Source organism: Eumetopias jubatus, unplaced genomic scaffold (assembly GCF_037043125.1).
Source record: "Eumetopias jubatus isolate StellerSeaLion01/CBP00866 unplaced genomic scaffold, mEumJub1_p1.0 scaffold_9, whole genome shotgun sequence".
Taxonomy (NCBI): Eukaryota; Metazoa; Chordata; class Mammalia; order Carnivora; family Otariidae; genus Eumetopias; species Eumetopias jubatus.
Window position 1 is genome coordinate 40415751 of NW_028274815.1, and position 23642 is coordinate 40439392.

Sequence of the window (23642 nt, forward strand, 5' to 3'; positions counted from 1 at the left end):
GACGCTTGGTACAGCCCAGAGCCGTACGAGCCGCCGGAGGCACTGTCCCAGGCCGGAAGGTTCTGGCTTATCAGTGGTCGAGGCTGCCTCCGCCTCCCTGCCCACCCCACCCTCGCGCAGAAGGACTCGGAGGCGAGGCGGAGTCCCTGCCGCAGAGGCTGGGCGCGGTGGCAGCGGACCCCGTCCTCGGATCCCGCCGGCGCCATGTGGCTTTCGCTGCTGCTGCTGGCCGTGCTGCTGCTGGCGGTCCTCTGCAAAGGGCACCTGCGGCTGTCCGCCGGCAGGTCCCCGAACCCCTTCTCCGAGAACGTCAGGCGTCCCCCCGCGCCGCTGGTGACCGACAAGGGGGCTAGGAAGAAGGTTCTCAAGCGAGGTCAGCGGGAAGGGACCCTAGGCTCCAAGGCTGCACTTGGGCGGCTTGCATTCCCATTCCAACAGGGAGAGCTGCTGTCCACCTGGGCCTCAGTTTCCCCATATGTAAAGTGTTGGGAGGGCTTCCTTGCACCGGCAGGCGCCCCGCCTTATTGTCTGCTACCGGTGAGAACCTGTGCCCTGGCAGGCGCCGGGTCATAGTGGCCCCATGGGCGCGGTCCCGTCTGCATCCCAAAGTCACGGTACTGCCGAGAACAGGTCCTCGACCAGCAGGATAAGCAAGAGACCTTCGCCCCATTTGGTTTATAGGACCTTACCTTTTTCACTTGCCCTCCCCCATGGTTCAGAGGTGTGGAGGAGCTGCACATTTCTTCCAACTTGTGTGGGAAATTGTATTTTGTCCATCAAGTGATCTGACTAATTATGCTTCCTCCCAAATCATATGGTTGAACCCTGGTTCTAAAACTTTGGGAGAACCTCAACAGGATGCCTCAGGCTCAGAGCTGCTCCTTAGTCAACCAGAGTGTCTCCACACTCATCTTTAGGACATATTTTGGGGTTCCTCAAAAGGTTTAAAAAACGAGTTGTGCTTTAAAAAAAATTAGATTCCCGGGAGCCTGGGTGGCTCAGTTGGTTAAGCAACTGCTTTCGGCCCAGGTCATGATCCTGGAGTCCTGGGATCGAGTCCCACATCAGGCTCCCTGCTCGGCGGGGAGTCTGCTTCTCCCTCTGACCCTCTTCCCTCTCGTGCTCTCTATCTCTCATTCTCTCTCTCTCAAATAAATAAATAAAATCTTTAAAAAAAAATAAAAATAAAAAAATTAGATTCCCTCTTTGACCTCCAAGGTCCCTCCTACTTGTAAATTTTAGAATTCTGTGTGACACATCTTGTGACACAGGCGGAGACAATACTCTTTTTAAGTGGAAAGACTGTTAGCCTGAACTTCCGAGATCAGGGTTTTAGCTTGAACTCTGTCACTAATTTACTGCATAACCATTCACAAGTCACTCCACTAATCTTGGGTGGTTCTAAAAATGAGATGACTAGTGTAACTGTTTTTCAAAGCAGTTACCAGTGATTTATCAGTGAGTCATGAAATCGATTTAGTGGGTTGCATTTCAAAATGTGGTAGAATAGAAAATATCAGAGTCATCATGCATAGTTCTGGGAAGTACTGTATTGTGAAACTTCTGTTTCAGGTATTTATATTATATACTTATTTATAACCTGGGTTGCGATATAAAATGTGTTTTTCATGGGGCACCTGGGTGGCTCAGTCGGTTACGCGTCTGCCTTCGGCTCAGGCCATGATCCCAGGGTCCTGGGATCGAGCCCTGCATCGGGCTCCCTGCTCAGCGGAGAGCCTGCTTCTCCCTCTCCCTCTGCCTGCCGCTCTGCCTACTTATGCTCTCTCTTTCTGTCAAATAAATAAGTAAAATCTTTTTTAAAAATGTTTTTCACTATAGGTTTTTCTAAAAGTGTTTGAAAAGTTTTTCAGGTTCTTTTGCAGCTTGAAAAGTTCCAAATCTCAGTTCTTCCGGAGTGATCTTTAAAGAGCAGATTTTGTGTTGGAAATGCCCATGTAGCACCATGCGCTGTCCGGTTTCATTTTGTTTAGGTGCTGGCCCCTTAGTTCTGCCTCTAGTCTTCCCAGATATGAAGGGGTGGTACTATGATTTCTCAGCTCTGTCCTGCTCAAGCTTCTGCTTCAGGATCTTGACGACCATCATAGGACCGGGCTGCTCCACTCGTGCCAACAGACCCCGTGTTTTCCTAAGATAGCCAACTTGTGAATGGACAGTTCCATGAGCCGGCAGCCTGCCCACAACACTCTCCTGTCCCCCGTCTCCTTGTTTTCTTTCTTTCCTAGCTCTCTATCCACAAGTAAGTTTCTCAGCCTGTATTACTGTCAGCTTTCTGATTTTGTTTGTGTAGTGGTTTACTGATTCCTACTCTTTTTGATAGTAGGGAAAATCTCCAGGTACATACTGGTTTTGATTACATCAATTCAACTCAAACCAAATCACTGTCCTTAACCCGCCTAGCTGGTCCTGAGAATTTCCCAGGTGAATGGGTGGAGTTATTTTAGTCAGTTGCTCCATGCCGAACTCTCTAGAGTTTACTTGCATTGTATAAGCTAGCGGAGTCTTCCTTGGTGTCCATCTCTTTGCTCTCTCGCCGCCCCTGCCTGAGAAGCTCACCCTCCATCTCTTCCCTCTGTGGCAGCTTTCTCAGCCAGCCAAGTGCCTGAGAAGCTGGATGCAGTGGTGATTGGTAGTGGCTTGGGGGGTCTGGCTGCAGCTGCGGTTCTGGCCAAAGCTGGCAAGCGAGTTCTGGTGCTGGAACAACACAGCAAGGCAGGAGGCTGCTGTCATACTTTTGGACAGAGAGGCGTTGAGTTTGACACAGGTAAGGCTTATGTGGGAAGGGCTTGGGAGCGTGGCTTTATCTTCAGGAGGCTGGGGGCAGCCATTGTGGGAGGATCCTGGACACTTCTGTTGTTTTGGAGGCACCACTTTCTTTGCCTGACAGCCATCACCTTACCGGGTGCTGAACTGGGCAGAGATTTGGTGGTTTCTGTTGCAACTCCTCCCCACAGAAAGGGTGGGCAGCACCCTCTGGGCATGGACTCAGCCAGGCGGGACTACCTCTTTCACCTTGCTTCCTTATCCACCTTTCCAGGGGTCAGTCCCCTTATCCCTATGACACCTTGTTTTTCTGTCTCTCCCAGTAGGAATCCATTATGTTGGGTCCATGCAAGAGGACATTTGCCGTTTTGTCTTGGACCAGATCACAGAGGGGCAGCTGGAATGGGCTGCCTTGTCCTCTCCCTTTGACATCATGGTACTAGAAGGGCTCAATGGCCGAAAGGAGTTCCCCATGTACAGTGGGGAGAAAGCTTGCATTCAGGGCCTCAAGGAGAAGTTTCCCCAGGAAGAAGCTGCCATTGACAAATATGTAAAGCTGGTTAAGGTAACATGGACATGCTGAGGACCCCCTGTTTATTCCTGACAAGGCTGACCTTCTTCATGGGTGGAGTGACTGGGAGGCGTGGTGGGAAGGGAGGAACAGTCAAGTCGGCCCTGAACTCAGCCCTTACCCCTAGCTGGCCTTGGTGCCCAGCTGGGCCCTGTCTCTGGAGCCTGGACTCGGCGGCTGCCACTCTCACTCTGGCCTCTGTGGGGCACCCTGTTCTCCTTTTTGACAAGGCTGGCTTCTACCTCTGTGGTCAGATCACACCCTTTTTTACTTCCTCAGAGATCAGATGGGATTTTTCAAAGGGAATTTGGGCAGGAAACTGAAAAGCAGAAAAGGACTTATCTGAATGTGGAATGGGAACGATTTTTAATCCAAGTTCAGCCAGGGCTAAGGGGTGCTGGGCCCTGGTGCTGGGCTGATGCAGGCTGTTGGAATGGAGATTCTGTTACAGCGTTCTAGAGATGGGACCTGTTCTCATGGCTCATTTTTTCCCTCAGGTGGTGTCCCGTGGAGTCATCCATGCCATCTGGTTGAAGATGCTCCCGTTGCGCATAGCTCAGCTCCTCAGCAAGTGTGGGCCGCTCACCCGGTTCTTTCCATTCCTTCGTGCATCCACCCAGAGCCTGGCTGATGTCCTGCAGCAGCTGCCAGCCTCCCCGGAGCTCCGGGCAGTGCTGAGCTACATCTTCCCCACTTATGGTGGGTACTGGCTTTGGGTCCTGGGCGGCTCCTGGAGGAGGAGGGGCTGCCCTCTTGTCTCTCAGTCTTTCTTCCTGAGACTGCTTGACTAACTGAGATGGAGCAGTAGATACCCAAGGTCTGCTGGAGCTTCTGGATGAGAAGTCTAGCCACCTACCTGCTGGACTCCCTGGTAAAACTTCCCTTCATCCGTGCCCTGGATGGTTTTCCTTTTCAACTAACAATGTCCTCCCTCATCTTGGCAGCATGGCACTTTGCAGGGAGGACATTCCCACTGGCCTCAGGATCTGTCAGGTGCCCTGTGTTTGGATAGAAACAGGCCCTCTGGCTGCCCTTAGGGGGCAAATGATCCCTGTGTGGGGATCATTTGGATCCTGGGATGGGTAGACTCAGGCTGCGTGCTTTTTGACAGGAAACTGTGTTCCTTTCTAAGTGGTGCTGCCGTTGGCACTTGCCTCATCACCCCTTCCTTCTTTCTGTAGGTGTGACCCCCAGCCACAGTGCCTTTTCCATGCATGCTCTGGTGGTTGGCCACTACATAGAAGAGGACTTTTACCCCCGAGGGGGTTCCAGTGAAATTGCTTTCCACACCATCCCTGTGATTCAGCGGGCCGGGGGCGCTGTCCTGACCAGTGCCACTGTGCAGAGTGTGTTGCTGGACTCAGCTGGGAAAGCCTGTGGTGAGAGCCCTGCTGAAACTGCCCAGAGCAGGAGCTTGGGGAGAGGGATTAGTCTGGCGGTAGAAAGGAGGCAGGAAGGATAAAGGATTGACTCTTCTCCCAAAGGACAGTATTTAATCATTTATTCAATAGGTAAAAATAGTTATCTAGTAATCCATAACCTCATAGGGGCTGTGTCTCTGTAATCTTTGTAGATCCTGGCCCATAATGGAGGCTCAACAATTGTTTGTTCAGTGACGGAATGAATAAGTAACGTGGGCACTCCAGAGAGCAGTGTGGAGACTAGCAAGATGCCCTACCCTCAACCTGTAAATGGCAGGTAGAGCCGAGACTCTCATTTGCCTGGCTCAGGTCTTTATTGCTACTTGCACAGAGAGTCAAAATTCCACTGTGGATGAATTCGTGAGAGGGTGTATCCAGGGAAGGACTCTGGTACACAGAACGAACAGGCCATCCATGACTAGGGGCTGCTTAAAGAAGCATCCAGGAAGGAGACACAGAGAGGCTTGAGAGAACAGGGCTGATATGACAGTGAACTCACCAGAGGAATCTTACAAGGAGGAGGAGGGGAGTGGATGGCCCAGGGCACAAAAAAAGAAAAAAAAAAAAAAAAACCTAGGGGAAAAGGCCAGGAGCGATCTCTGAGAATGCATGTGTAGAAGAGACCAGGAAGTTGTCGGGTGATAAGGGAGAGGTGGCTGTCAGTTGTGTGAGATTTTCTCTGATGTCCAGAGCAAGTTCTCCTCACAGCTGAAGGAGGTCCATGAAGCAAGGTGGGTTGATCGGTTTAACTATATCAGTTCAGAATATTGTATTTTTCAGGTGCTAGGCGATAAAAGATGGAGATAAAAACCCAAGATGGCTATAAAGAAAATCTGTAACTCATGAAGTTTCCAGCCTCATAAGGAAGATCACTGAGATATAATTTAAAGTGTCAGAGGCACATCCTAAGAATGGAGGAAGAAGAGTAGAGGTGCTTGAGCCAGCTCATTAAGGGTGAGAAGAAGCTAGCCCGAGTATTTGGGATGTTATTTGAGGCAAGGGGAACAGAATGTGCAAAGGTACAGATGTATGAAAGAGCTGAGTATTTTTAGGCATCTGGAAGTAGTAGGTTGAACCCTAAGAAACTGCCTTTTTAATTTTTTTAAGTAGCCTCCACGCCCAGTGTGGAGCCCAATAGGGGGCTCAAACTCACAACCCTGAGATCAAGATCCAAGTCAGACGCTTAACCAACTGAGCCACCCAGGTGCCCCAGAAACTGCCATTTTTATAGGTCAATTAATGGTTGACTATCAGCTGTTTCATATGCTGCCCCCTAATAGTTTAGTGAGTGTGGCCAGAGATGGCGCTGGAGACATAGAAGGGCCCAGATCTTGGAAGGCCGGTATAAGACTTTGGAGTTTATCTTACAGAGGTTGTGGTGTCGCCAGAGGCTTTCAGAGTATTTTGGAAATAGAACTCTGGCAGCAGTGAAGAAGGGCCTGGGATTCCAGTGGAAGGGTGTCAGCCCATGAGCTTTGTCGGGGTTCGTGTGGAGGTTTGTCAGGTTTGACTAAAGAAAAGGGGGCGCCCATGGGACAGGGAGAGAGCCAGGGAAGGTAAGGGCAGGAGCGACTTGGGATAGGCCGAGAGTGCTCGAAGATGTTGCATTCGCTTTGCAGTTTTGTGTGGAGCCTGGCCCTAGGTGGGCTGATGCCCAGGTTTGAGAACATGAAGTGTAGGCTGGGGGAGAGATCTGTGCAAAATCTGGACTTTTCTCTTCCTCCTGGAGTGCACAGAGCCTCAGCCAAGCTCTTGTGCCTGCAGGCGTCACTGTGAAGAAGGGTCAGGAGCTGGTGAACATCTATTGCCCCATCGTGATCTCCAATGCAGGACTCTTCAATACCTTTAAGTACCTGCTGCCTGAGAACGCCCGCTGCCTGCCAGGTAAAAGACTGGGCTGTGTTGCTCCTCCGAGCTCCCAACAGTACCCCTCTGGGGCTAGCCTGCCCAGCCAGGCTGGTGCTCTTTCTCCTCCTGGCTGCCCTATGACCGCCCTTAAGCAGAACAGGTAAGCACGCGCACGCCGTCTCCAGCATCTGTTCCCAGCAAGGCCTCTGTGTTCAGGGGCTGGGAAGCAGCTTCCCTCGTATTGTATCACCCCCAAAGAGCCCTTGGTCCTTAGCTCTCATTCCATTCTTGGCATATTTACCCTCTCCCCTATAACCTCACCCACTTTGCCCTCCTCTTTCAAGGCTCCATTCCAGGTTGCCCATTTCTAGTTTCTCCAGATCTTAAATCATCTAATAGTTCATGATGGTCGGTAGCATCCTAAAGGAATATTTCTTGGGTTTTCACGAAGTTTGTGGTATGAATCCTGCTTTTTCCCTTAATTTCTCACTTATTTTGAGTGGGAAAGCCTGTTCTGACAGTATCAGTAAGGGAAGCTAAGGCCGGTATGGAGAAGAAAGTCTGGCTATAATTGTTGTGTGTTTTATTTGGGACCCAAGGTTATGCTTTTTTTTTTTTTTTTTTTGCCTCTTTCAGGAACCAGCTCCTTATTAAGGCTGAGGCTGCAAGAGGAGTACCCTTCTGGCTTTCTTCTGTCCCTTGAGCTCTGGGCTTGTGCTTGAAATCTGGGGCCCAGATAACACTTAATGCAGTCATCTCCTCTGCTAGGCTGTGTCCAAAAATATAGAAGTCTGATTTGGGGGGCGAGGAGGCATAGCTATGGGTGAGGGCTTCCTTGGTAAGTCTGTGTGAGAGGCTTTCCCTTTGTCATTGCACATGATCCTCATTGCCACCTGGGAGAGAGATGTCATCATCCTACTATTTATGCAGGAGGTAGAGAAGTGAGGTGAAGTGACTTCCCAAGGCCACCCAGGTGAAAATAGCAAAGCTGAGATGAGAACAGTGGTGTGTCTGACTTGAAAGTCTGGGCTCTTGGCCCCCTCTGGACTAAGGAACATGGAGCTTCCAGAGACAAGGCCTCACTAAAAGGGGCAGGAGAGCAGGCCAGCCCACAGGGAACCGAGTAGCCGAGCCATAGTTGAGTGAGATGTTACCATTTTGAAGTGGACTTTAGGATATCACATAACCAGAAGCTGCTGGTATGATGTGAGGACAGGAGGCTGGCTGGCTAAGAGGGTAAGAGATGGTTCTAGATAAAGGCCTCTGGCTGGGGTGGGAGGTGGAGAGTGAGGAACAGCTCCAGATGTGGTTGGGGTGGAAACCATGGCCTTCAGCAGTACATGGAGGAGCCCAGAGAGCAGTGGGAAGGAGCTCTCCACTCCAGAGGGTAGGCCTGTGGCTGCTCTGGAGGAGCTGGGGAAGGTGGGCAGCAGAGTGGGTTCAGTAGAAAAGTGATGTCCTGGGTTTCCTCACAGGGGAGAGGGCAGGTGGCAGTTGTGATGGTTTCTAAGATAGGAGCTGTGTATGACCGAAAACCAATCTTCTCATATCTTTGCCTCACTTAGCTGGGCCTCAGCCAGCATCCGCTGCCAGCAAAGGCCTCCTTTCCCTCACACTGCGTGAGCTGAGTGAGGTGAGGCTGACTGGCCAGTGGCAGGGCAGCTGGACAGGGCTATGTGGACTGACAGACTTTGCCTTTGGTACTTCCTGCCTCCCTGTCTCCTGGCCTCCCAGGCCCTCTGAACCCCGGCCCTGTCCTCTGATGGGGTCGCAGTGCCCTCCCCCGTCCCTCCACGCCTCCTCCCCCAGAAGCCATGTTGCCCTCCCTTCACCATCCAGTTCCAGTTACAACGTTTACTGCTTTTATGTCTCTTATTTAATGGCACCAGCCCCACCTGGCTAAAAAAACAATTGTCCTGCTTGGGTGGGGAGTTAGATGCTGCCTCAGATGAATCCCAGTTTGAGAACATTTCAGGCAGTGGCAGTGAGGATGCTTAACTCAGGAGACGCCAGGTGCTCGGACTCCTTTGTTTCCAGCTGCTTTGGGGGTAGGGATTCTCGTGGGTCTGTCTCTCTCTCAGAGACGAGAACCAGGTATCTGGTGGCCTCTGGGGCAGGCAGTGCCAGTTGGCGTCAAGTGTGGAGGAGGGGTGGTCAGGCAGAGGGAGCCTGTGTGAATGGGAACACTTTTCTTAATTCCACTGCTGAGCCTCGAGGAGGTTCCTGGGGATGGTTTGGAGGGGAAGTTGTTTGAGTGGGGAAGACTGTTCTGACAGTATCAGCAAGGGAAGCTAAGGCTGGTGTGGAGAAAAAAGCCTTGATATCATCTTTGTGTGCCTGATCTGGGGCTCAAGGCTCTGGTGTTCTGCCAGGTATGTGGTTCCCGGATCACATCCCTCTAGTTGGAGAAAAAGGAAAGGAGGGGCTGGGTGGAAGTAGTTGCTATTCTTAAGGGCCTCTGAAGACCTACAGGGTCTCACTCCCGCGTGTGTGCCCATGTGGGGAGAGGGAGTCAGCACGGGCCCACAGCCCACAGGGCTCTTGCTTCCTCCCTTGACGCTGAACAATTAGCAGCAGGATATGGACTAGGCCTCAGCTTCATCCCTGGGTGGGGGGGCAGGGGGGCTTGTCCCTGGGGGTGACCTGGCCTCCAGGCAGTGCCGGTGGCAGCGAGGCCTGGGGACCAGCAGCCATACTCCTTGCCCCCAGGATGGAGCACTACCTCTCGATGCCCAGTGAAAAGGCTGCAGCACACGTGCCCTTCTTCATTGCTTCCTCATCAGCCAAGGATCCCACTTGGGAGGTCCGGTTCCCAGGTGGGGCTTTGGGTCCTGGTGGGGTGGGAGCTGGAACAGGGAAGGGGCCTGGCAGGAGTGACCCTGGCTCTGTGTCCCCAGATCAGTCCACAATGATCGTGCTGATGCCCACCCGCTATGAGTGGTTTGAAGAGTGGCAGGAGGAAGTGACAGGGAGGCGGAGCAGCGACTATGAGACCCTCAAAAACTCCTTTGTCGAAGCCTCCCTGTCGGTTGTCATGAGGCTGTTCCCACAGCTACAGGGGAAGGTAGGCGGGTAGACTGTGTGCTAGTGGCAGCAAACCTCTTGGTGACATTTCCTTGTCTTTTGGGGAGGGAAACAAAGCCCGGAGACAGCGAAGCTCAGGGAAGGGCAGGGAACCCACCGCAGGCAGACAGCTCAGCCAGGGACATCAGAAAAGGGAGGACGCGAGCATCTCACAAGGCCCCGCTCCCACCCTTTGGCTGCCTTTTTTGTCTCCTCAGGTGGACAGTGTGGCCAGAGGGTCCCCACTGACCTACCAGTTTTATCTGGCTGCTCCCCAGGGTGCCTGCTACGGGGCCGACCATGACCTGGACTGCCTACATCCCCACGTGATGGCCTCCATGAGGGCCCAAAGCCCCATTCCCAACCTCTACCTGACAGGTACACGGACTGCCCCATTCCCCCAGGGCCTGAGACCCTGGGCTTCCCTGTCACCCCAAGTACTGTTCTCTCTTCAGGTCCTACTGTCCCTTATAGCCTTCCACATGGGGATGGGCTGCCCCAGCAGGCTGTGGCCCCTGGTCCTGATCTGAAGTCATCTCTGGGTGCCCTAGCTTGGAGGGATGAACATGAGGAGCCCTCGCCCCCACCCCCTGTGAAGGATGCTCATGGGCCTCTGCCCTTGTCCCCTAAGCCAGGATATCTTCACCTGTGGGTTGGTGGGGGCCTTGCAAGGGGCCATGCTGTGCAGCAGCGCCATCCTGAAGCGGAACTTGTACCTAGACCTTAAGAAGCTTTATTCAAGGATCCAGGCACAGAAGAATTAGTTCAGTAAGCAATGAGTTTGAGGAATCCCACCGGACCTAGGGCACAGCCCTGGATGTAGCTATAACGTCTTTCTGTACTGGTTCCCTCCTCACATAAAAACACTCTAATTTGTTTCTGACTAGAGGTCTGACACACAGGTCACAGTCCTTGGATCACAGTTCTCAAGCTGCGGCTCTTCCAGCTGGGCAGGTGGTGAGCTCTCAGACCTCTAACGTGTTGTCCCTGCTAAAAGGCCCAGTGTGGGCCAGTGACTTGGACAGCCTGTCTCGTCAAGCAGTGCTTTGCAGACCACACTCCCATACCTCCCAACTCCGAGCAGTCAGAAGTCAAGTATCCTTTTGGTCAGGTGGATGGAACCTTCAGTGTTGGCCAGCTGAAGCAGCTTGGTCCAGCTGTCTCGAGGCTTCTCCTCTTCCATTCTCCACGCTGCGCTGCAGCAGCTCCACACTACTCCTCGAGGATAAAGGGTGCCTGAAGAGGTTTTTGTCAAAACCTGGGCATGGTTTTACTTGTAATTCCATTAGGTTCAGAGGCCCCCAGATCCCATTTTTGTTGGTTCCAAGGGCTCTTTCAGAGGGTGGGGAAATGCCTAGGATAGGCTCAGTGTGGTTGACTGAAGACATTAGTCAGCCAAGTATATGTTAGAATATCCAATTCATATACAGACAGGCCCTAGGTTGGTCTTCCTTATTTCCAAGGTGACACTGGGTCTTCACTGGGCCAGCACCAAGATACCCTCATGGAGCTCAGTACTGAGCCTCAAGGTTTATCTTCCAAAAATCCACAGCAAAGGGTGACATTAGCAGCTGGGGCACAGGACTGAAAAGATGACTTCACTGGGGTTGAAGCAGGTTGAAAGAGCATTCCCTGCCAAGGGTATAGTAGAGGACAATCAGAGTTAACTGTAAGACAAATCAGCCATCAGCCAGCTACCTCCTAGACCCAGAACACGGGCGGCCTGGTAGGAAGGAGTGGGGCTGGAAATCAGGATCAGAATGTGGAAAGCTACAGAATGTCTGCAGAGGCCTGGGATGGTGTTCCTGTTTATTGGTACATATGTAGGGATTAGATGGGAAGGTGAACAAAGGCTTTTTCACTTATATCAGACCTTATTTCTGTCAATCTTATTACCATTTTAATAAATTTAATGATTTTATAGCTTTAATATCTGAAGTTTATTTTGGTTTCTGTGCAATGATACAAAACTACATTGAAATGGCATTCAAAGAAGCTCAGTAAAACATTATGTACTGAAAAATACTTATCATTAGACCAAATAAGCTTTAAAAAAAATAGAAGTAATTATATAGTTAAGTTAAAGCTGAAAATAAAAAACATTGCAAAAACAGTGGCACTCTACTAACTGGGTAAACAAAAAAGGGAAACACATTCAACAATCATTTATTAACATGAGAAACTTCTGAATTAAAGGAATATCTACGAGTGTGAGGAGGCTGGCTTTGTTGGCAGCCTGAAACTACACAGCTCAGACCTAACACCGTTAGAGAGGAGTTTCTCAACTGGGACATTTAGGAAAGTCACACGTGACTTGTGGGACTAGCTGAGTTGAGATTCAGTCTTTCTCTGGACGAACAGTTAAATGGAACCTAAAAATCTCTTCCCAGACCTCTTCCTTAAACAAGGCAGTGTCAAAGGCAACCTTCCCAGCAAGATTTTTCAGAAAACAGCTGGCCAAACTACAGGGTCTGGTGTCTGGTGTCTAAAATACTCTCCTCCCTGTTCAAATGATTCAGAACATGTGCAAAGTGTGCTAGCTTTCATCACATATAAATAACAGCATTATGTATCAAGTTACCCTGTAAAAACAAGGAGCAGGCTTCCTTTTTGTGATTTAAATGACATGAAGTAGAGAAAAACACGAGAATCACCATCAGGGGAATTAGAGAGGTTTATAATTCTATCACCAAATGTTTCATTAAAAGCCATCATGGGAAAAGAAATGTCAGCATATATATATATAGCTAGTTGTCAGGTCTTTCTGAGTTGTTATAGCCTTTCTAGATAGACTGGCCTTCACTCCCCTTCGAGTCCAGAAGTGGATCTTTCTTTCTTTTTAATTTTATTGTTATGTTAATCACCATCCATTACATCATTAGTTTTTGATGCAGAAGTGGATTCTTTAAATAATTCTACTCAGTAATCTGAGATCAGCTATTCGATTTCCATTTTTTCTTTGCAGAGGGGAAACAAACCCCTCTATTGACATCCATGACTAAAGCATCGATTCCTCCTAATAGAGATCACCCTGCAACCAAAAGCTGGGGCAGGAAAGCAAGCACACAGCTGTGTGGATAGGGGTGCCTCTCGTGGCTCCATGAGCTTCCCTGCCCACCCCCCCTCCAGAGATGCCTTAGCCAGCTCATCCTCCTCCACATCATCTCTAGAAAACAGGCTTCCAATAGTTTATCTTCAAAAGGACAACTACAGAGAAAACAAGCTTTCCACTGGTGTGAGAGATTTCCTTCAGTGTAATTTCTAAAGCGAAACTTAAATTCTATCATACTTCTTTAGCACAAGATACAATACTTCTCGGATGCTCAAAAAATGGAACTATGTGGACTCCACAGAATACTTATTTTGCATCCACTTGATGCAAACCACCTCTTGGTTCCTGAAACCAACCTTTCTGCTCTCCTCCCTACAAGCAAAATCCATCAAAAGGGGACAGCAACCAGTAGCCAGGAAGAACTGTGTGAGACACCTAAGTCACATTCATATGTCCTGAACAAAGAAAATGTCTCCTTGACACTGAACTCCTGAAGAAGTACCTAGGGAATGTCACTATGGTGTAGGCAGGTACGCAGATGGTGCCAAGGGCACCCCTGCAAGCAGCTTAGTTTTTTTGGGAAGAGACCAGATAGAGACATCAGATAATGTCTGCCCCCCCCCCTTTTTTTTTTGCTGGAGTCGCAAAATTTGTGACTGGCATTATGAAGAGTTATAGAGTAGAATGGAAAGAGCCAATCCTGTGTGGTGGGGGCAGTGAAGAAGGTGCCTGGAAAAACCTGAGCTGGGCCCTGAAGGAACATTTGGGGGAGAGAGGTGAGAGAAGAGAAGGGAGTGCACCCTAACCAAAGAACAGCCACGGGAAGCCAGGGAATGGAGGACACAGCAAGAACAAAAAGGCACAGAAGCCTAGATGGGCCTGACAAGAGGAGCCTCTGGCCTGGATAGGATGCAGATCTACAGAGGCCTGAATGCTGGAGTCTATAAAAGCTTGATTCTCTAAGCCACGAGAGGTAGACAGGGGAACCATGATTTTATGGAATGCTAGGAGAGCCTGACAGAAAATTCCCTAGACAAAGGAAAGCATTATAAGGTTGGTGCACAGGTAGAGAGAATGATGCCAAGAGCATTCATTCATTCCTTACCTCCGTAAATCTCAAGTCAAAGCCATGCTGTTTTGAGCAAGGTACAAGAAAATGTGGCAACAGGCTGGTCCCTTCTACAGACTGGCTTCCTCAACAGCACAGAATTCACCCCACTGCCCTCACTTCCCACGTTCTTTGTATCTCCCTGAGATCAGCTATTCGATTTCCATTTTTTCTTTGCAAAAACAACTCTCTCTAGGCTATAATAGGGTAGCACAACTAGGGCAGATTTAAGGAAAACTTCAAACCACAGCAGGATCCAAGACACTACCTCAGCTACCCCTGAATTTCTTAAATTTTAATAACGTCTGACATGGAATGGAAAGAGAGTTTTTACTAATTACCCTTGGCATTTTATATCAGATGAGAGAACCATTTACTAGATTAAGGTAAAAGAGAGTACAGTTAGTTTCTGATTACAAGTCTCTTTTAGGCAACGAAGGCAATGCAGAGTTTATGGGAAACCTTCCATAAAAGCCCTTTGAAATAATGCAGATCAAAACCAAAACCGTCCCGCACATCTTATGCGAAGTCTGAGCTTACCCTATTTTAAAAAGTTTGTTACAATTAGGAGTGTAGAAGAACAAAGTATTTCAATAATCATAACTGTATTTTTTAAAAAATCTATAATGGGAACCATGGCTTTACAGCTTTACTCCCAGAACCCCAAGTTCAGTTAGTACAACCAAATGTAAGTTGACTTTGTCTTAATATGAAAATATTGGAAAAATGTGAAGGACTTATGCTAGACAGGTTGGACTTACAGACAGTAAAGCACTTTTTAAAAGCTGTTTTGGTTTGCTGCTGGAGCCTCTGAAGAGAGTTATGTGTTAAAGTAGCCCTGTGTCCGTCAGCATTCACCTCTTCATCTTTTGTAAAGGGCACATCCCCCCAAAGTAATAGGCCTTGATACAAGAGCACCTCATCCTGCAGAGTTTTCCTAGGTCTACAAAGATAAATAGTGGTGGGCACAATTCTCTTTTCAAGGGATAACTACTAAATGGCCAACGCCCTAGGGAAGGCAGTCAGCAGCAGTAGCCTGCCTGGGGCTGAGATCTCCCTTTGGTCACAGCTGGCTTCCCACATGCTCTCTTTATTCACAATCAGAGGAGGAAAGGATGGAAGACACCAGCAGAGATAATGGGGACACAGGCGTACAAGGTCACCAAAGTGCAGGTGCAAATATCAAAGCAATTCCCCCGCCTCTGCCAGCCCAGACTTGCCACCAAATCCTAGAGGAGGGGGTGTCTCTTAGGTCACAGTACTTTTTTTCTTCATTTCTCTCGATTAAAAACAAATCAGCAGGGAGGACAAAGTTCTCAAGAATGGAAAAATCAAATCTGAAACGAGAGCAACAAAATTCATTGGTAACATTAATCTCCTTCCAGAGCAATATACCTCACTGCTATGCATTTAGGAGAAAAAAGATCTTATTGGGGTGCCTGGGTGGCTTAACCTGGTGGTTAAGCGTCTGCCTTCGGCTCAGGTCATGATTCTGAGGTCCTGGGATCCAGCCCTGCATCAGGCTCCCTGCTCAGGGTGAAGCCTGCTTCTCCCTCTCCCTCTGCCCTCTTCCCCCTGCTCATGCTCTGTCTCTCAAATAAATAAATAAAATCTTAAAAAAAAAAAAGTCAGTTTGAAATCAAACATACACTAGAATGATGCACACTTGGTGGAAGGAATATAGGAATCTTGGCTTCTGCTTTGTACCATTCTGTGTTGTTTTGAATTGTTTACATGTGCATTTTTTAATTAAAAAAAATGAAAAGGGAAATAAATGCTTAAAGTCAATTATCTGGAAAGGTACTAGGCCAGGGCTAAATTGTGAAGCTGACCTACTGGGCTAGTTAGCAAAGGTGTTCTGAGCGGCTTATTCTGTTGCTGGCATGAACTGTACACGTGAACTGTGTTCCCTGTAGGAAGTCTTGGAACAACTCACAGTCAGGCCACCAACCACTTTTTACCAATGTCCTGACTGTCCCCACACAGAAGGGGAAAGGAGGGGTGCATGCTGGCAGCAAAAGGCAGTGGAAGTACTCTGTTCTCACTTAGACAGGCTGCCTCTGGGGAGTCTTGCTCAGCTCCTGCACTGTGGGGCGGAAGGAAGCCTCTGCTTTCTGGCAGGCCTGGGTCGGCCGCACTCAGGAAACCTAGTCCATGGTGCTATGGGCTGACCTGGGGAGTTGGAGGCCTTTATGTTTCTGGACTCATTTGTACGCAGGGAGTGTAGTCTAATGCTTCGCTACCTGACGCATCATTCCTCAGCATTTGGCATCACCTAGGAACTTCCTAGAAATGTAGAAACATAGATTCCAACCGATATATAATGATTCAGATTTTGCTTTTTCATCACAATTCCCAGGGTGTTTAATGTGCCTACTAAAATTTGTGAAGTGCTGGTTCAGTGCAAAAAGCACAGGACAGGTGCCTAAGGACTTGCCATCAGGTCTTGATTTTGCCACAAACTTGTAGTAGGAACTTCGGGGGGAAAAAGCATGTTTCTGGGCCTGACTTTCCTCATCTGTTGAGGGAAGGAGCTGATGTAGAACACATGAAGGCCTCTTCTAGCTCTCATGTTGCAGACATGTATATAATGGATGTCTCTGCTTTGTGGTTCGCAAAGGGTGGGGCAATGGCGGCAGCACCCCCAGAATCAGCTGCTGTCTCTCTGTCAAATGCAAGCACACTGCTGGGCCTGAGACTGCATATCCCTCCCGCACACCTGGGGCTCCCTTCCTTACCTTCTGGTCCAAACGCTGGTAATCACTGGCCTTTGGGCGCCGAGTGACTTTAGATCTTTTTCCTTCTAGGACAAAAGCAATAATCTGGGGAAAGGAAAAAGAAATTAACAGGTGATTCTATAATAGCATATTTCAGTCTCTAAAATCAGAGGTCACCACCTAATAGTGCATTTGTTAATGACCCGACAGTGAAAGAGCAGTACAACCACAAAGAGGCCTCTTTAAATTATAAGTTTTCAGGAGGACAGGGCCTCCAGTTACATCAGAATCTTTTATACTGCCAAACAGGAAATGACAGATGAAGGAAGACTGTTCTGGGCTTTAGCTTGTGGGAGTCTGTGTGATTTACTCAAGAACACAAAGATCTGCCAACTGCGCCCCAGACAGCTCTAGGATAAGACATTCCTTTTTTACTTGCAAGCAATAATTATTTCTTATCTGTAAATGTACTTTTTCTCCCCACACCTTGTTTCATTTTAACCTTACCATTTTCACATCTGAGGTTCCTGTGTAATGAGCACTTGGATGTAGAATAAAGAACACACCATTCTTATTAAATGTCTTCCCTCATTCCTCACAGCCATAGGCATACTGACATCGTGAACTTTCCAATTTTAACCAGGCTATAGAAACTACTAAATTCTTAGAGCTCAATAAGAAATGCAATTATTTTGTCATCAGAGTGGTTGCTAAGCAACACAGATATTACTCCACACCAAACCCTGCTATAAGATGAGTGTATCCATGCAATTTCTGGCCATTCTTCTAATCAGAAACTCAACTGATTGTAGAAGATAGTTCCTGGGCTCTCTGCTGTTGATGTCAAAGACTATGTAACCACTCTTTCTGCCATTGCAGATGGAAGATAAAAGCTTGGGAAAGGAAACTAGAGATAATGCACGATCTTCAGAGTGGAAACAGGAAATCAGACAAACTGTCAGGTACTCAGGTTATCTGAGGCAGTAAACGATCTAAGTTTAAGATTATGGGAGGAGACCCCAATTTAGGTCAGATCATAATAATGTCCTCACTTGGGACCTAATATAGCAGCAGAGGGTACTCAAAGGAATCTGACACGAAAGAAGATGATTTATAAAATGAGAGTAAAGAGCCCTAGCAGAATCTGAGGAAAAACTGAAGTTTGTCTTAAAATCCCCAGTGCTCACAGGCAGATGATGGAGAGATACTGGCCCCCACACCAAGCTTTCAGGGTGGAGGAAATCCCATTCCTCTTCTTAAGGCAATTCTTGACTTACCTTCCGTTTGTTGTGATAGGCAATGTAGAGGACAGCAACAAGAATGGCTGCAGTCACCAGATAGGCAAAGAAGTGGCTGCTCTCTGCACTAGCACTTCCAAGATTGCCCTTAAAAGGGTCACCATTCTCTCTACCCATGGAATCCAAAAGTGTCCCTTCACGGTTCTCACTGGAGGCAAGGCCAGGCATTTCTTTCTCTCCTTCGGATGGTGAATCTTCTTCAGGCTCTGTATCCCCTTCCTCAGCCTTCTTGGGCTCCACATCTGTAAGCTCTGAAGACTTGCTTTCTCTCTCCTGCTGTGGAGAAGTGGGTTTCGAGTCTAGTAATACTTTCTCCCCAGATTCACTTCTAAAAGCATGCAGAGAGCTATCTTCGTCAGCTGGTATGTTTAAGTCAGGCTTGGTGGGCTCCTTATCAGAGGAGGGGCTGGAGACCAGCTTGTCAGGGCCTTCTCCCGTGGACTGTGGCCGGGATTTCTCTTTGTCAGGGCCATCTCCCGTGGACTGCGGCCGGGATTTCTCCTTGTCAGGGCCTTCTCCTGTGGACTGTGGCCGGGATTTCTCCTTGTCAGGGCCATCTTCTGTGGACTGTGGCCGGGATTTCTCTTTGTCAGAGCCATCTCCCGTGGACTGCGGCCGGGATTTCTCCTTGTCAGGGTCTTCTCCCGTGGACTGCAGCTCAGGCTTCCCCTTGTCAGTGCCATCTCCCCTGGACTGTGGCCGGGATTTCTCCTTGTCAGGGCCATCTCCCGTGGACTGCGGCTCGGGCTTCCCCTTGTCAGGGCCTTCTCCCGTGGACTGTGACTGGGATTTCTCTTTGTCAGGGCCTTCTCCCGTGGACTGTGGCCGGGATTTCTCCTTGTCAGGGCCTTCTCCCGTGGACTGTGACCGGGATTTCTCCTTGTCAGGGCCTTCTCCCGTGGACTGTGGCCGGGATTTCTCCTTGTCAGGGCCTTCTCCCGTGGACTGTGGCCGGGATCTCTCCTTGTCAGGGCCTTCTCCCGTGGACTGTGACCGGGATTTCTCCTTGTCAGGGCCTTCTCCCGTGGACTGCGGCCGGGATTTCTCTTTGTCAGGGCCTTCTCCCGTGGACTGCGGCCGGGATTTCTCCTTGTCAGGGCCTTCTCCCAGGGACTGCAGCTCCGGCTTCCCCTTTTGAGGGCCTTCTCCCGTGGACTGTGGCTCGGCCTTCCGCTTGTTAGGGTCGTCTCCTGTGGACTGCAGCCGGGATTTCTCCTTGTCAGGGCCTTCTCCCGTGGACTGCAGCTCGGCCGTCTTGTCAGGGTCGTCTCCTGTGGACAGCGGCTCGGCCTCGTCAGGGCTGTCTCCCGTGGATTGCACCTTTAACTTGCCAGACTGTTCTTGTGTTCCGAACACTGAAATAGAGAAACCAGTTGGTACTGAAAAAAGGATGGCCAAGAGAAGGGAGCCCTCAGAGCTAGAAGAGACCGAGGCAACAAGCAAACGGGAGAGGTGAGTGATGGCAAGCGGAGGGGTGGCTATGGCAGGGAAGAAACGAGTTCAGAGAGCGACCCGGCCGCGGTGAGGATGGTGGGCCTGAGGGTGACAGTAGGATCATCGGGCGTGGGGAGGGGTCTTACCCGCTGCTGCGACGCTCAGCAGGACCAACGCAACCAGGAACCGCATTCTGCACGGACTGTGCTTCCGCCCCCCACTGTTCTCGCGAGATCCGTCCGCGCACTCTTAGTGTTCATAGCTCCGCCCCTTCCTGCGCGCGTCTTTCCGCCGCACGCCCAGGCGAGGGGAGGGGCTTAGGAAAGGGCCGGATTGGTCGGCGTTTCAGACCTTTCTCTTCGGCTGTGGACCCGTTCTTCAGTGCAGGCGTCGAACAACTTCTTTCTTTTCCAGGTTTCTTCGCTGCGTAGCTGCCGCCGCAAACGTCACCCCATTTTACCTTCTTTTCCCTTGTACTTCCGAGACAGTCTTGGCAGAGCCAGAGCTCCCTGGCCGACGGATGGCCCCACGGGATTGAGGTCGCTGGGACCCGGCTCCTCGGCTCCATCCTCTGCTCACATTTTTAAATTTTTCCCTTTCTCGTTTTTCTTTGCTCGTAGCTCACAAACGTGTTGAGCTCAGGTCTCCCCGATCTGGAAACAAAAACTCATTCCGTCGCCTTTGTAGCGGGAGACTTCCCGTTCCAGTTTCTCTTTCCTGATCCCCCGGGGACTGCCCTCCGAGGTTCGCCAAAGATCTTTTCTAAAAAGTATATCCTTTTTCTGGTCATGAAAGTTATTCATATTCACGTAGAAGATTTAGTGAACGTATTTATAGAAATAGAAAACAAAATATCCCACTCTTCCGGGATAATCACTACTAAAGTTTTAGTGCGTTTTCTGTCTTGCAAACATTTTAATATTTTTGATTTGGTAATACATCCTAGTGGTTCAGAAGTCAAAATGAGATTTTTTTTTTTAAAGTATACATCAGAAAGTTCTTGCTCCCTACCATTCTACAGGTTACCACTTAGTTTATTGTGTTTCTATGTAGTGTTTTATTTATTTTCTAGTGTTTTTTTTTTTTTTTTAAGGTTTTATTTATTTGAGAGACACACACACAGAGCACCAGCAGGCAGACGGAGAGGGACAAGCCGACTCCTGGCTGAGCCGGGAGCCCAACATGGGGATTGATCCCAGGACGCCGGGATCATGACCTGACCTTAAGGCAGACACTTAACCAACTGGTGTTTTTGTTTGTTTGTTTTTTAAAATATTTCATTTATTTATTTTGACAGAGAGACAGTGAGAGAAGGAACACAAGCAGGGGGAGCAGGAGAGGGAGGAGCAGGCTTCCCTCTGAGCAGGGAGCTTGATGTGGGCTCTATCCCAGGACCCTGGGACGATGACCAGAGCCGAAGGCAGACGCCTAACGACTCAGCCACCCAGGCGCCCCTAGTGTTTTTTTTTTTTTAAGCAAATACAAATGTACTTATTTTTTCCTCCGACTTTATTGGTGTATTTGTTCTTTTCCCTATGCATACTCATTTTCCTCCAAATTGGTATCATTGGGTAGTTTTGTATCCCACTGTTAAAAGTGCTGTTAGTTTATACATTAATTGCTGCTTTATTTTTTTTTTAAAGATTTTATTTATTTATTTGAGAGAGAGAATGAGAGATAGAGAGCACATGGGAGGGGGGAGGGTCAGAGGGAGAAGCAGACTCCCCACCGAGCAGGGAGCCCGATGCGGGACTCGATTCCGGGACTCCAGGATCATGACCTGAGCCGAAGGCAGTCGCTCAACCAACTGAGCCACCCAGGCGCCCCTAATTGCTGCTTTAAATCGTTTTATAATCATTTGCCAGGTTAGCTGCTTTGTAGACTGGTTTTAAAAATGATAGGTCCTAACTTAATGGAGCATGCAATCTAGTGGGGAGCACAAATATTAATCAAATACTTATGCAAATTGTGTGTGTCTGTGTGGTGTGTATGTGTCTGTGTGAGTGCACATTCTAAGAAATGCCAAGAAAGCAAAGTGCAGAAACCGTGAGCTCTATTGAGAAAGGGACCTTTGAGTGGAGGAGCAGAGAGTGTAGGTCTTTCCCAGGTGAGGCTGAAGGGAAGAGGATGAGCTCTCTGGGCTAAGTGTACAGCATGTGCAAAGGCCTGGAAGCAGGTGGGAACCTAATTTTCAGAAGTCTAAAGATGAGAACAGAATTGCCAGATAACAGAGAATAAGGAAAATGGCAAGGGGTGAGGCTGGAGCAAAGCCAGATTTAAGGAGTAAATGATCTGGGAGTTGTCCAGAATGTAAGTCTTTGTGCTACACAAAAGTATATCAGAAAATATTCCAGTTAACTCAGGTTGAAATGTAATCCCACCAAAAAGGACTACAGCTGCCAGGGCAAATAACACTCCTCTGTAGTCTGTTGAGTACAATATTGAGGTTACATGTCAGGCAGTTCCAGTCAATTGAAATTCTTCAGAATTTCAAGGAACAGTACGTGGCATTGAGATACAGTTTTCAGGACCCAAGTGTTTTGTTTGTTTGTTTTTATTTTTTTTAAAGATTTTATTTATTTGATAGAGACACAGCGAGAGAGGGAACACAAGCAGGAGTGGGAGAGGGAGAAGCAGGCTTCCCGCTGAGCAGGGAGCCCGTTGTGGGGTTTGATCCCAGGACCCTGGGATCAAGACCTGAGCCGAAGGCAGACGCTTAACGACTGAGCCTCCCAGGCGCCCAGGACCCAAGTATTTTGTTATTTAAAAACCCTTTAATATGCTTCCCAATGTTTTTCTGTTGTAAGAAAATCTCACACACATCCTCAATACTGAGGAGAGAGTAAGAATCAGAGAAGTAGGGCTTCTGGGTGGCGCCGTCGGTTAAGCGACCAGCTCCTGATTTTGGTTCAGGTTGTGATCTCAGAATGTGATATCGGCCTTGAAATCGAACCCCAAGTCAGGCTTCACGCTCAGCAGGGAGTCTGCTCAAGATTCTCTCTCCCACTCCCCTTCACCCCCATCCCCGCTGGCGCGCATGCCCGCGCTCTCTCTCTCTTTTAAAAGAAGGATCACAGAGAAATTTTTTACCAAATTAATTCAGAAATGTGATTCTGCTCTGGCTAAAGGATGTGAACTGGTAAATGAATCTGTTTCTGAAAGAAAATTCTCTCCACCTCCCTCAAATAAATATTTGGCTAACATTACAGGATATTGGCTTGGCAGGAGTGTGTGTGTAGGGAAGTGAATAGAATTGTTAAGCTCGACCTGGTGTCCACGTGAGTAGGCAGGAGAATAGAGAAGTGTCCAAAGCATGCAGAGTTTGGGGGCCATGCCTAAGGGTTTATATTTTATTTAACAGTAATGAAAAGCCAAAAGAGGTTTAAGTAGAGGAAAGATATAATCAAGTTGTGAAAATTTTTTTTTAAGATTTTATTTCTTTATTTGACAGAGACAGCGCGAGAGTGGGAACACAAGCAGGGGGAGGGGGAGAGGGAGAAGGAGGCTTCCTGCTGAGCAGAGCAGGGAGCCCGATGGAGGGCTGGATCCCAGGACCCTGGGATCATGACCTGAGCCAAAGGCAGATGCTTAATGACTGAGCCACCCAGGTGCCCCAAGTTGTGAATTTTTGAAGATTAATCTGGTTGTAGGTTGAAGAATCTACTCTTGGAGTGGAGAGAGAAGAGTGGATTTAGGAGTAAATCAGCAGACTGTTTCAGTTCTAGTAGGACTAACGCAAGGACAATGAGAATGGAAGGAAAAGTGAGTAGACTCAAGATAAATTTGGGAGGTAATACCAGCAGGCCTTGGAGAGGGACTGGATATGGGGGCAAGGGGTGATGGTGAGGAAGGTGTGGCGAGTCAGACTTTGTGGGGATAGGGCATAGAAAATGAATTTGCTTCTGGTGGTATAAGATGCCTATAAGACAGTCAGATGAAGCAGTTAGAGAGGTAGTTGGAAATGTGAGCACAGCATTCAAAGGTAAATATGGAAACCATTTTCCTAATTAAATATTGTTCAAAAAACATGACTGTTAACGGGTTCATAAAAACATTTATAAGGGGTACCCGGGTGGCTCAGTCAGTTGGGCATCCAACTCCTGGTTTCTACTCAGGTCATGATCTCAGGGTCCTGGGATCAAGCTCTGCCTTGGGCTCCACACTCAGCTGGGAGTCTGCTGGAGATTGTCTCCCTTTCCCTCTCCCTCTGCTCCTCCCCCTGCTCTCTCTCTCTCTCTCTCAAATAAGTAAATAAAAATTTAAAAATAATAATAAATGAATTTATCATAAATTTTGTCACAGTTCCCTTATTACTGGAGATCTGGATTGTTTTCAGTTTTCTACTGGTA

At 48.7% G+C, this 23642-nt stretch overlaps 2 protein-coding genes across 2 annotated transcripts; one reads left to right on the plus strand and one right to left on the minus strand.

Moving 5' to 3' along the window:
• The first annotated feature begins 52 nt into the window (after positions 1-52).
• Positions 53-11596, plus strand: RETSAT (retinol saturase). Its single transcript, XM_028122390.2, has 11 exons — positions 53-373; positions 2600-2782; positions 3108-3346; positions 3850-4051; positions 4534-4731; positions 6538-6781; positions 8703-8715; positions 9242-9437; positions 9519-9685; positions 9903-10062; positions 10315-11596. The coding sequence occupies exons 1-11, from the start codon at positions 205-207 to the stop codon at positions 10446-10448; spliced, it is 1905 nt and encodes a 634-aa protein (XP_027978191.1). The 5' UTR covers positions 53-204; the 3' UTR covers positions 10449-11596.
• A 2834-nt stretch (positions 11597-14430) lies between these two features.
• Positions 14431-19543, minus strand: TGOLN2 (trans-golgi network protein 2). Its single transcript, XM_028122391.2, has 4 exons — positions 19440-19543; positions 17839-19214; positions 16583-16666; positions 14431-15181 (listed from the first exon to the last, which is right to left on the minus strand). Exons 1-4 carry the CDS (start codon positions 19483-19485, stop codon positions 15176-15178), a joined length of 1512 nt encoding a protein of 503 aa, XP_027978192.2. The 5' UTR covers positions 19486-19543; the 3' UTR covers positions 14431-15175.
• Positions 19544-23642: the final 4099 nt, after the last annotated feature.

Bases quoted from the DNA above. Each gene is read 5' to 3' on its own strand.
- RETSAT (XM_028122390.2), top strand. From the start codon at position 205: ATGTGGCTTTCGCTGCTGCTGCTGGCCGTGCTGCTGCTGGCGGTCCTC. The intron at 374-2,599 runs GTCAGCGGGAAG...CCTCTGTGGCAG, and splicing joins GAAGAAGGTTCTCAAGCGAG to CTTTCTCAGCCAGCCAAGTG. The intron at 10,063-10,314 runs GTACACGGACTG...CTTGTCCCCTAA, and splicing joins TCCCAACCTCTACCTGACAG to GCCAGGATATCTTCACCTGT.
- TGOLN2 (XM_028122391.2), bottom strand. From the start codon at position 19,485: ATGCGGTTCCTGGTTGCGTTGGTCCTGCTGAGCGTCGCAGCAGCGG. The intron at 19,215-19,439 runs GTAAGACCCCTC...TCTCTATTTCAG, and splicing joins GCTGAGCGTCGCAGCAGCGG to TGTTCGGAACACAAGAACAG. The intron at 16,667-17,838 runs GTAAGTCAAGAA...TCCTTTCCCCAG, and splicing joins CCTATCACAACAAACGGAAG to ATTATTGCTTTTGTCCTAGA.